General features: G+C 43.7%; 1 protein-coding gene across 1 annotated transcript; it reads right to left on the bottom strand.

Moving 5' to 3' along the window:
• Positions 1 to 335: 335 nt before the first annotated feature.
• Positions 336 to 12,178, bottom strand: siah2l (seven in absentia homolog 2 (Drosophila)-like). The gene is made up of 3 exons (XM_068332041.1): positions 11,318 to 12,178; positions 3,482 to 3,661; positions 336 to 3,387 (listed from the first exon to the last, which is right to left on the bottom strand). Exons 1-3 carry the CDS (start codon positions 11,708 to 11,710, stop codon positions 3,016 to 3,018), a joined length of 945 nt encoding a protein of 314 aa, XP_068188142.1. The 5' UTR covers positions 11,711 to 12,178; the 3' UTR covers positions 336 to 3,015.
• Positions 12,179 to 12,476: the final 298 nt, after the last annotated feature.

The raw sequence follows: 12,476 nt of genomic DNA, 5'->3' as shown, positions 1-12,476 counted from the left end.
TACAAAAGCCTAAACTGAAAATTTTCAACCTAAGTAAACACGAGAATAACACGTCTCACATCATTCAAGCCTGTCAACTAATCGTAATCTGAAAACATGCATGAAAATATTTGTGTTTTATGTTTGCACACTGCTAGATAAGGTATGGTTGTGCCAGGAAGCTGGCATTGTTGGCTTTATAGCATTAGCTGAGAACTTGCAAATGACTAGCCACATGTTATCGAGTAAAGCATCCCAATAGAAAACAAGAGTATTGGACTGGATGACGTTTGTCTTTTTACGCCCAGAGGCGTCTGGTTTAAGTTTTTAAATTAAAGAAACAAGACATTTTTTCTTATAGTCCATCTTTATTGATGACTTTGAGAGAAAAGTTTCCTCCAGTCCATCCAGGACTTCCAACACACCCTCCAGTATAATATTTTTGCACTTTTGGGAAAAGTGAGTCGTGTGTGACGTTAGTCCCTGGTTTACTTCCCCTGTCTGTCTTTAGTATTAGTTTAAGGTAGAAGTTTTAACATCAAATATCAGGAACATTAGAAAATTCCTTCCAATATCTCTGTACGACAGAACAAACGCCATCACAATTACACATTGAAACACAAGGAATAAATGCAGCAGTCTTTATTTTTTTTAAAAATATATCGTTACTAACTTCATTTACAAGATTTTCAAACATTTTTAGAAAGTCAGCGGGTTGTAAAGTGGAAGTATCAGAGAGCAGCGTTTCCTCTGTGTCTATTACTCAGTGGTCAAAATAACGACGTACTGTCACACCATCAAAAAACTTCAAACGATCACAATTTAAAATGCATAATTTATAGAAAAAGCAGGAAGGTTTAAACCACCGAGACTGACAATAAAACATCTGAAATGACGACGGAATTTAGGTCAGAATAGACCGTTAGAACCCAGACCAATGGGAAGGTTCCGGTTTTTATTTGTCTTTCACTAACAATTAAAGACACATTTTTCTTCACAAATTTTAATAGACGTAAAGAAACTACAGAAGTGTCCCAAAAAAAAAAAGGCAGAACAGGAAGACTAAGATGGAATTTGACAATTGACAAAGACGATTTCAAAGTTAAAAAAAAAATTTAATTGGTAATTGTCATCAGATTTCAGGAGTGAATCCTGCAGATCGAGCCGGTTTCCTGTTCCCAACACAAGAAAATAACACAATAAATCACCCATCATATACCGTGGTCGTGTGAAGGTTGAAATTTAACCGTTACTGATGTTTCAAGGTCTAATTTGCGGTCTTTAGCTTGTTAAGTAGCTAGTGAGCTAGCTTTACCTATGCAGTCAATTGTCACTAGCAAGCTGTTTAGTTAAGATGCATTAGCTTGTTAGTAAGCTGAACTAGTTCAGAAAACACAAATAAAAAATCACTAGCTTGGCAGGTTCAGTTGGATCATTATAAAAGTAACTCACCTGATTATATTAGCTTTCGTTTTCTAATAATTTGAGAATAAAATGATTATAAGAAATTTTTGGCCGACTTGGATAACTTTTTGTAACTATAACCTTTACAAAATTTAAAATGGCTCTAGTTTTTGTCAGTAAAGTTTAATGTGGAAGTTTTAATTCTTGAACACAGAGGAAACGCCAGCGAGATCTGAGGTGTACGGTTCAGTTACAGACGTGTCTGTGGTCGAGGTATCTGGTGAACTTGATTTTCTCCTTGTCGGTTGCTACAAAAAGGTAAGACAAGGAATGTTTGGAATTACTTTTACCCATAATGCAACATGACAACATTCCATCATGTCACTGTGGCATTAAGTTTCTAAAATACATTTTTTTTCTTATGTCAGCTTTGCAAAAACATGAACTTGTATTTCCCTGGATAGGTTTACAGTGAAAACCAAAAGCAAACAAAAAAAAACGAAACATCAGCACCACGACTCCCTCAGAAAGAGCTTCATCAAGAAGACGATGAGGAGGTTGGCGGTAGAAAATTAAGGCGCTGGCGGCTAAACAGACTGCAGGAAGGAGGATCAGAGAATTAGTCCTACATTTTACTGCTTTTATCTGCGATTAAAGTTCTGAGGATTTGCTGGATTCCACGGCGCTGCCAGTCCTCAAAGACGTCAAACACTGACCTCCAAAACAGGAGTCTAACATGCTGCTGCAGGGATTGGAACCAGCAACCTTCCACTTGGCCACACACAACCCAATGCTTTGTTTAATAAAGCATGAAAGTATCGATCAGGTGTGTTCACTTCATTCTGCTTTACTGCCTGCAGCCTTTTTCAAGTGACAGTCAAGGCCTGGAGAGTGATATCACAGCATTTGGTTTTATTTCCTGAGAAGTTTGTAATTTACAAACCGTCATTCTGAATCCGGCACATGGATGGAGCCCAGATTCAGCTACTGGTGGACAATATGATATATGTAGAAAGACAGCTAGGTTAAAAGTATGAACGTGACTAAAACTGGATTGAGGAATTACATCTTCTTTTCTCAAAATAACTTATTCTTGCCAATTTATATCAGTATGTCTAATGGAAACCTTGATGGTCCTCGTATTGATGGATTCCCATAGTGAAGGCCATAAACTAGACCTTGACTGAAAGCACCAGAACTGCTGGCAGAGATCAGAATATTGTGAATTAACAGGGCTGACCCAATGTGGAATGAACCTGACGGAGGTCGGTGGGGGAGGCGAGGCTGCTGTGGTTCAGGATTCGTTTGGCTCTTCTCATGAGTCCATTCAGTCTCTGTCCAGTCCTGATGCCTGGATCAGGGGAGGGGGGAGTCAAAGTGGACCTTTTTCACATCGATATTAGAAGCTTGATGCTTTATTGGTGGAGATCGCCCCTGTCTGTCCTGTCAGTCACCAAAAACCCAATGTTGGCCACTTAAAGTTGTGAGAATTCATCTCTGAGCTCTTAGAGCTGCTTCAAACGTTCGCCCCCCCCCCCCCCCGGGCTGTACCGACCACGCCCCAGAACATTTACAGTGTAACCACAGAATGAACACGGCTCCCAAACTGGTCAGACTTCCGTACAACCACCCTCAGCACATGGAGATGGTGACGTTGATCCCCAGGTTGCCGTTGTCTGCGAACAGATGGGCGATGGAGGTGTCGAACACGAGGCAGTCACTGTTCATGATGGCGGCCGCCACCCCGTCGTGAATGGAGCGCGGCGTGGCCTCCCAGGTGAGCCGCCGTCGGTTGCCGTTGAGCTCCAACCGGTAGGCGAAATTCTCGGCCTGCTTGCGGGTGCCGATGAGCAACACGACGGCAAAGAACTGCTGGTGACCTTCGTACTTCTCCTGCTTTTCCAGGACCAGCATGAAATGGTGGCTGAAGCAGGACTGCATCATCACCCAGTCCACCGCGCCCGGCAGGTTGATGTCCGTCGCTAGGAAGACAATGTCCTCCCCCTGGGAAGAAGAGAAACCACGAGATAGAATTGGGTTTTATCGTTTATACCTCTTCCAAAACTCTTTTCTATCTCCAGTTAGCAGATAATCTGACCTGCAGCGTGGTGATGGACTTGTGAACGTGCATCAGGTGAGGCATGACGGCCTCCAGCGAGCCGTGCCACTTGCAGGTCGCCCCGGGACACGGACAGGTATACGGCCTGAACTCACACACCTCCTCGTGGTCGGGCTTCTCCGTGTGGTGAAGAGTCAGCAGACAGCCGGCCAGCGAGTACTGGGGGGAGGACACGGAGACACGAGTGTTAAACCGTTTATATGTGCAGCGATTCTCTGTGTTCATCCACAGGTCCAGAGGAAAATCAGTCCTTCCAGCAGCTCCCTGATATCTAGAGCTCTTCTGGTTTACAACACGTTTGGTGATTCCAACCTCCACAAGGACTTCAGCTCACTTGTATATACTGTACAGAGTCTCTCTCACACACACACACACACACACACACAGTGTATTTAGCCTACTGTGGTCACGCAGGTGTGTGTTCATAAAATAACCGACATGAAGCTGTGACATAAATAAATCTTCAAAGTGTTTCTATTCTGGTCGTCCAGAAACAGATGATGTGTAACGGCTGCTCTTCCTCTTCAGTGTTCCTGTGATGCAGAAGGTCACAGTGATGGGATTTACCCCCCCCCCCCCCCCCATCATGGTGATGGGATTTACCCCCCCCACCCTTCTCCCTCCCCCTTTTTCATCTGGAACGATGCAGCACCTCCAGATAGACCAGCATGCTTCGGCAACAAAGGAGCGATGATGAGGAAGGTAAATCAAGGATGCCGAGGACAGAGAAGGAGAGATGGAGAGAAAATGGAGAAAGATTGAGAGAATCCATAACCATGAGAGAAGCTATTCCAGAAGATGAATGAAATGATGGCTCTGATAATAAAACATAAATATTGTTTTATGTGCTGACAATATTTTATTCTGCAGACACACAAACGTCGAGTCAAAGAGTCAACAATTAATCATATGACAGATTTGTATTCTATGAATTCTAATGATTCCTTCAAATTAATACATAACAAGTTTGTCGGGTCTTTAATAATAATTAGACAAATAAAAGGACAGGAGAAAGAGGTCCAACTGGTTTTACTCTGAATGTGAAGACAATTCAGTCGGACCGACTGTTTCCGATGGATTGACGGCGTAATAAAAACACCTCCAGCTGAGCAGGAGGAGACTGAAACTGTGGGGCGGTGATGGATGCCTCCATCTGGTCATGAATATGTAATTCCAGCCCGTTTCTGTGGCTTCCTCTACTGCTTGTGACACATCTCTTATTTACAACCAACGCTGACCCAGAATCTGTCAACCAGCTGTGAGGACGGGAAACAACAGGCTACAGCCAGATAACAATATCTGAGAGGAACACGCCGTCTGCCTCGTCTTCCTCTGAACTGATGGGACCTTCTGTGACAGGATGGTTTCACATGCATGACTCGATCGATCGATAACTGCAGCGACGATCGGAATCATTGGTAAATCAAGTGATGGAAACAGAAGCAGGTGAGACAGCAGGTAGTTTCAGTGTTGGTGTCGTTAAATATTCATGAGCTCCAGAGAAGAGAAACTGAGCCCTGCTTTATGAGAAAAGTCCAAAAGAAGCTGCTGACCATGAATGTTAAACAGTCGGCGTCGCATTCACACACCTGCTCACCTGTAATCAATGAGCAGGACGGTTTAACTGTAACTGACTTGTTCTTGGTTACAAGGTGGTTTCCATGGATACAAGCCTGTAGTCAGATCAGGTGAATTCATAATAATCAGATGTGTGAGGAACACAAACTGAGCTCTAAACGCATCGGACAAACCTGAACTGAAACCAATCGGGCAGCGCTTCAGCCCGCATCGCTTTGATCAATAGTAATCAGGATAAAAGCTTTAACCTTCGTCTGGTGTTAGCTTTCTGTTACCATTTCCGATGTTAACGGGTCGGTTTCGACCCGCGTTTTAAATCATCTCTAAAATACACTAAAAGCAATCATCTATCATCCAAATTTTTTCTCATCTCTTGGTTACATTGTTAGGCTTCCTTATCCATGAAAATATTAGTTTTAATATTTTTGGTGTGGGCCTCTGAGCCTTTTTTTTTCAGTATAGCCCTCGATTTCAATTTTAAAAACTGGTAAAATGAGCCTCAAGAGAATCATATAAATAAAAAATAGGTTGTTGTGTTACCTGAGTATTACTGAGGGGTATTATAACACATCTCTTGAATAAGTTTTTTTCATTTATTTTTTCATTTTAATATTATTAACTATACTAACATCTATGGTGTTACGGGTCAATTTCGACCCATGTATATTTACTTCAAGGAAATGAAAAAAAAGTATTTTTTTCAGCAATACAACTTTACTATAAACACAAAATGAAAAGCAGAACAAGTGATAACACAAAATATAGATTTGCAAGGTCAAACAACCAATCAAGCATATGTTGCAAAATTCCAAATTCGAAAACTAATAAAAAACTAAATCAGAGTAAAAGTCTCTGTATGCAAGAACATTAATATGTATGTGTGTGTGTATGTATGTTTAGATGCATGTGTGGCAAAAAGTGACACTATTTGCGTGTTCTTTGCAGATATATTTCTTGCACTTGAAGCACAGTTCGTTTGTCTTTCTGTCCTTCCTGCTTGGGCAGACCTGACACCTCTTTCTTTTAGAATCAGGTGGCCTGAATTGGGTTCTGGCTGGTGCGATTGGTGTTGAGGCAGGGCTAGCTGAGTAGGATGCTGGCGAGGATGCTCTTTGTGTTGCTGATGTTGTGGACCGAGTGGTAGGTGAGCTCTGCAGCTGTCTGACCAAGGCTGCAGCATCTGGGTCTCAGGGAACCCGCTGCCTTTGCTCAATGTGTGGCTTCACGAGGGAATGTCTGAGCTCCTCAAGAAACAATCTCCGCATGGCTTTTTTGGTTGAGTTCCACCCTGGGTGGATGTGGGTCCACAACACAAATGCATTATATGCAGACACATCAAGCATGTCGTAAAATACAACCATTGGCCATCTCCTGGTCATTCGCTGGCAAGTGTAGGTGACAGTCAGCTTGTCTAGGTTGTCCACTCCTCCTTTATTCTTGTTGTAGTCAAGGATAATTGTGGGCTTTTTATCACTTCCTGATGACACAGCTGCGTCTTTGTGAAGAGTAGACATCAGTATCACATTCCTTCTTTTTTTTGGACAGTATGAGACATCAGACAACCCTCATTAGCATACAAAGATGAAACTCACATTTCAACGACCCCCTTTGACACCCCCACCAACAATCGTTGAGGAGCCAGACGGGTTTCAACGACAGTCGTTGGAATGTGAATAGCACTGACCACACCCCACAGGGTTAATAAGCTGGGACGTGATCAGCCACCCTATGAACTGAAGAAGTCTATTGTATGAGATACAAAACGTCTTCAAGAACTTTCTTGACGTCGAGTGGATTGACTTCAACAGCTTTTGGATAACAATGACCTGGTTGACTGAGAACCTACACAGACATCTGACATGCCCGACTTCATTTGTTTTCGTTTCTGTGCAGGTAAACTGGAAAACAAAAATCCAAAATGAGATTCCACTAAAGCTCACACGACTAGGAGATGAGCTGGCTGTCTGACAGTGCACTTATGCTATCAGTTTTTGCTCTAATTATTGCTTTATAAGCTTATTTTATAACAGGGTCGAAACCGACCCTAGCACCACAAAGGTAACAATTTCAACCAGAGCATTTTATAATTTAGTGAAAAATTTTTTTTGGATATTATTTTGTTGTAATAGAGGTACCTGACAAAGTCAAAAAGCCTTGATGCAATAAACGCATTTTTGTGGTAGTTTTAGGAATTTAAAATCAAGAACGGGTCGGTGGCGACCCTAACAACAGACGAAGGTTAAGAGAATGCGTGTGTGGTGAGACAGGTTGGTAAATGGGTTAGAGGTAAGACACGCCCCCATTATGCAGCCGCAGGCTTCCATTGGTAGGAGCTCGGCGGAGTCAGTTTGGATTGGATCAATAAGCAAATCAGATTAATGTAAAGGGATGAAGTCACGTCGCTGATACACAACCAGACCGACAGCCTCAGGGATGATGGAGGGTTTAAAACCAACCAATCAAATCAGAGGAATCAGATTCTCATCTCCGTTTACAAGAAGGAAAATATGTTAAATAATGACCACAAAGGGAAAATTATCAGATAAAACCACAAAATCAACACAAAGTTCACATCTCTCCTTCAAGATTGCTTCTTCATCCTGACGCCGTGACATCACCGTGACTTCAAACAACAAACTCCCCGAGACAAAGACCGACAGCAACCAACCAATCAGAGGACGCCGCCGGCTCGGAGGTCATCAGGATGCATTGGGGTCCAGGACTCACCTGGCTGCCCGGCAGCGGTTTGGTCTGCCCAACAGGTCGGCTGGTTCTGTCCTTGACCTCCGACCCCTGCTGATGTCCAGCGTTAGCAGCTAGCCCCGGGGCGCTAGCTGAACCGACTCCCTGGTGGCGATGCCAGCCCAGCAGGCAGCGCCACTGAGCCAGCTCCCTGAGGAGGGGCAGGCAGGAGGCCGGACACAGCATCGAACTGAGATCCACACGGCTGACACACACACACACACGCACACACACACACAAATCACGTTTTTCGTTACTTTACAATCGATCTTCCATCTGCTAAGTCTGGATTTCTAAATTCGCTTCTACAATAAATCACACTAAACATCTGCCATAGTTACTGGATTTATTTTGGGTTTTATCTCACCCTTGATCCAACAAACTAACTTTAGGCACAAGGATTTGTCGCTATGGTAACACCTCCAGATAGATTTCAGAGCTACAACCATGTTATTTTAAGTGTTGATGGATCTGCCAATTTTTTTTCTGGACAAGTTAACTGAAAAACCGCAAACAGGGTTTAAAAGGCTTTCTTTGTTGTTTGGATGAATGCTTAGATTCATTATTATAGGAGCCAAATGTAGATATTTATCTACCGAGGATAAAACAACATTTAAACGTGAGGGGGTTCGACAGGTTTGTGCTTTTCTCCTCTCTTGTTTCTGCAAATGTCATGTTATATTATTATTATCCATCCACTAAATCATTCATTGCTCTATTCTCTTAGGTCAGAGGCTCACACTGATGCTATTTGTCCCTCCTGGGCCCCTGTACTTTGAGCAGCCTGACAGACAGCTGGTTAGCAGCTGTTCAGACAGACAGCAGAGGGGATCATATAGCAAGAGATTAAGATGAGTGGCTGAAGGCCAGAGCGGCTCTGGTTTCAGCCAAACACGTGAAGTACGATGACTCACCTCTAAAATAATCCTAAATGAAAAGACTCCACATCATCACTTAAAAGCAAACTTCAGGCCACTTCAGGAGCCACGTTGTTTACGCCGATGCGTCTTCTAACGTCTAATACTTCAAACAGAATCAAATAAAAGTTCATATATCTAGCTTCAGTCACAGATCGATGGAATCGTCAGGGTTTAGACATGAAGGCTGTTCCCTGACATTTACGGGCTGATGGTGCGTTCAATGATCATCGGACGTCGCAAACACGTAGACACGTAGAAGCTTTGTTGTACTTTATGGTCAACAGCATTCAAACAACTTATTGACAGCTTATTCAGACTAAAAGTTTATATTATAAACTGATCTCCTCTTACACAATATTCAATTAAATATTCCTCTCTGTAACTTATGGTTTCAAATGTTTTAACACGACATGAAGGATCAGAAATAATCAGAAATAAAACATGCAAAATCTAGAAACTAACTGGATGTCCAGTCGAGATAAAACATCAATTATCATCACAAATAATCTGATCAATATAAACCGTCAACAGTCATCATAACCAATCATCAATGATCCAAACAGAGACGTACCGGCTCGTGCAGGAACCCTAAAGAGATGCAGCACAACTGCAGCTCGCTCGCCCCTCTCCCTCTCTCTCTCTCTCCTGCTGCAGCAGAAGACGAGAAAACAACAAACCGACTTCTTCTTCTGTGGTGAAAAAACAGCCCCAACACGTCCACCAACGCACACACACACCCACACTGCCGAGTGTGGGGGTGTGTGGTGTCCATCCAATTGACCAGCAGTGAAGTCCAGCGTCACACACATACACACACACACACACACACACACACACACCAAGGCTTAACACACTCTCTCTTTGCTTTCGGGAAATGTCTCTTCACCCCCGTCTCAGAGCGTGCAGCAGAACAACATCCAGCCTCCAACTGACCGCACAGCACACACACACACACACACACACACACACAGACACACACACACACACACACACACACAGTGGGGGCAGGGAGAAGGAAAGCTGAGAGAGAATAAAAGGGGAGTATCGCTCAGTTGAGTGTGATTCTCCGCCCCACAGCATCTGTCGTCAACCACATAGAAACACACACACTGCTCTCTGTTTAGATCACATGTAAATTACTCTGTGTGTGTGTGTGTGTGTGTGTGTGTGTGTGTGTGTGTGTGTGTGTGTTGTTCTGACCTCACAGACAGATGTGAAACACATTTTGTGAAATACTTTTTTTTAGCCTAGTTTTTTCCCCCCATCAACAACTTTCACATATTGATTCAGTTTCTGTTCGGTGGTTTACCGACAGGTTGTTTACCAACAAGGTTGTTCACAGTCATCCGACATCTGCATCCCAATGGAATGCACCATCACTGCACACTCACACAGACAGTTTCTGACACACGGCTGCAGGGAGGCGGCAATCGGAGCGTGAATGCAGATGAGATCAGGGTCTGAGATGCAAATGTGGAAGAGGAGCTCTAGCAGGTGTAGAGTGACAGGAAAAGAAAGGATTCGGGTTTCCCTGGTGGTGGAGATAGAACTTTAAGATGATTGATGGGTGAGTCCATCAACAGATAACAGCAGCAGCTAATTGTGTTCATTCATGAGCGAAAATAAACAAGAAAAAAAACAATAATTTCCATCTTTAAACACTTTTTCTTTCTATATAATTAAATGCATGAGTATGGAGAGTGTTTAGCAACACACACTCTCTCTCTCTCTCTCTCTCTCTCTCTCTCTCTCTCTCTCTCTCTCTCACACACACACACACACACACACATACCAATAAATGTGATTGAATTTATAAAATTTCGCACATTTAGGAGTAGATAAAAACAGAAAGGATCCATCAAGGAATGTTTTTCCCAAAATAAAAATAAAAAACACTGAACCAATTTCCACAATGTGTGTGTGTGTGTGTGTGTGTGTGGTTTCTATTGAGAAGTCCAGTTCTAAGGTTGCCCTCCTGAAGGAATTATCAAAAGAGAAAAGAGTCTTATTCTGACAATCCGTTGAACTCAGACGGTCCTTGAATGCATCACAGAAAAACTGATGGATCAAATCTTCAAACTAGTTTGAACGGAAAAAACAAAACTATACGTGTCTGGTTTTATATATAAACAGAAATAAAATCAACACAAAGAGCAGCAAATCTCTCCTCTTCCTCCTCCTCATCTTTCAGTTGACCTCAGCAGCTCAAGTCGACTTTAACGCAGCAACACCTGCATTAGAGCCGTTTCCTCACAGACAGCTGTATCACTGCTCAGACCACCTGTCTGTGTGCTGGGTGGTGACGTCACACCCGATAGCCTCACGTGTATGATCAATAACTGATCATGACTGATAAAATGTGCAGACGTTTCCAAGGGGAGACAACGGATGCTCCAGCCGCTCGCGTCACTCTTTGGTTTCAAACCCAGGTGTTTGTGTGACGTCACACCGCACGCGCCCCTCACCTGTGCGCTCCCGTTAGCCTCTTTCGGTGTTTGGAAGTTGTGTCAAAAACAACCCAACAGGCAGCAGCCTGGGTTACTCGTGCTAACAGGTGAGTCCAGGTGTGCGTTACCTTGCAGGGGAACGGCAGAGTGGACGCCACCTTCTCCATGGCCAGGTTCCGGATGCTCGGGGTCAGCGGGCCTCGGCAGGTCGGGCAGCAGCTCATCTTCTGGCGGCACGGGTTACACACCAGGTGACCCGCCTGGCACTGCAGGATGGGCGGCAGGACGTAGTCGAAGCACAGCGGGCACTCGAACAGCGCCGTCAGCTCCGGGGACTGCCCGGGCAGCCCGGCTGTAGCCAGGGACGCAGCGGCGGTACACCCCGACCCGGCCACAGAGCCAACACCGGCGGCTGCTGACGCCACCGCGGCGGCGCTTCCTGATCCGCCGTGCTTCCCTCCGCCTGCTTTCCCGGCCCCTAGTCCTCCACCACCGGCTCCGGCTGAGGACGGACGGCTCATGTTTTCCAGCCGTGGTCACTTTCCTGCGGTCTGCCGACGGTCGGTACCGTCATCTAGTGTTTACTAACGGACGTCGCTCCAGGCCCCCGGAGACACAACATGGCGGCTGACTGTTTGTATCGCCTGCTCCTCGCTGCCATTGGATAGCGAGTTTGTGATTGACAGAGCGCTCAGCCAATCAGTGAGGCGATTATTGTCGCTATGGAACGTATGGCAGTGAAAGAGGCTCAAGAAGCAGCGAGAGATGGAGACAGCAAAACTTCGCAAATTATGTATAGAATTTTAATTCTTATGGAAAATATTTGGTATCTACTTTAAAAGTTCTCATAGTTAATTTTTTATTATAATATTGACATAAGTCAAATAAGTCATACAACAAATTCTATTACACATACAATACAAGCATAGATAGATAGATGTGCTAACACACTATTAGAAAATTATATTTAATAGATTACCATACTAATACACATACTTGTATTTTATATTGTAGACTACTTTATACATTTTAGAGGCTATTATGTTGTTTTTACTTCACAATGGGTTTTTTTCTTGCCTTTCTTTACCTTGAAGGTTGCGAATAGGTACGACACTTATTATGATGCACTACTAACCTGATGCATCACTGTAAGAGCAACGGCATTAACATTCTTCAAAATTATGAATGTAAAAAGTCATATCAAAAAAATGTGAAAAAGTACATACAGCAAAGCTTAAATGAGACTAATAGAACTGTAATGCCCCCTGGTGGAGATGTGGTGTAACG

The sequence above is a fragment of the Antennarius striatus genome, chromosome 13, assembly GCF_040054535.1.
Source record: "Antennarius striatus isolate MH-2024 chromosome 13, ASM4005453v1, whole genome shotgun sequence".
NCBI classification, from domain to species: Eukaryota; Metazoa; Chordata; class Actinopteri; order Lophiiformes; family Antennariidae; genus Antennarius; species Antennarius striatus.
Note: the sequence above shows the minus strand (reverse complement) of the source record. Positions and strands in the feature narration are given on the sequence as shown.

What these genes read in the sequence shown, in the direction of transcription:
- siah2l (XM_068332041.1), bottom strand. Translation starts at nt 11,710, where the DNA reads ATGAGCCGTCCGTCCTCAGCCGGAGCCGGTGGTGGAGGACTAGGGGCC. An exon ending in CTCTGCCGTTCCCCTGCAAG is followed by an intron (nt 3,662 to 11,317) that starts GTAACGCACACC and finishes TCCTCCCCCCAG; the next exon opens with TACTCGCTGGCCGGCTGTCT. An exon ending in AGTCCATCACCACGCTGCAG is followed by an intron (nt 3,388 to 3,481) that starts GTCAGATTATCT and finishes TCTTCTTCCCAG; the next exon opens with GGGGAGGACATTGTCTTCCT.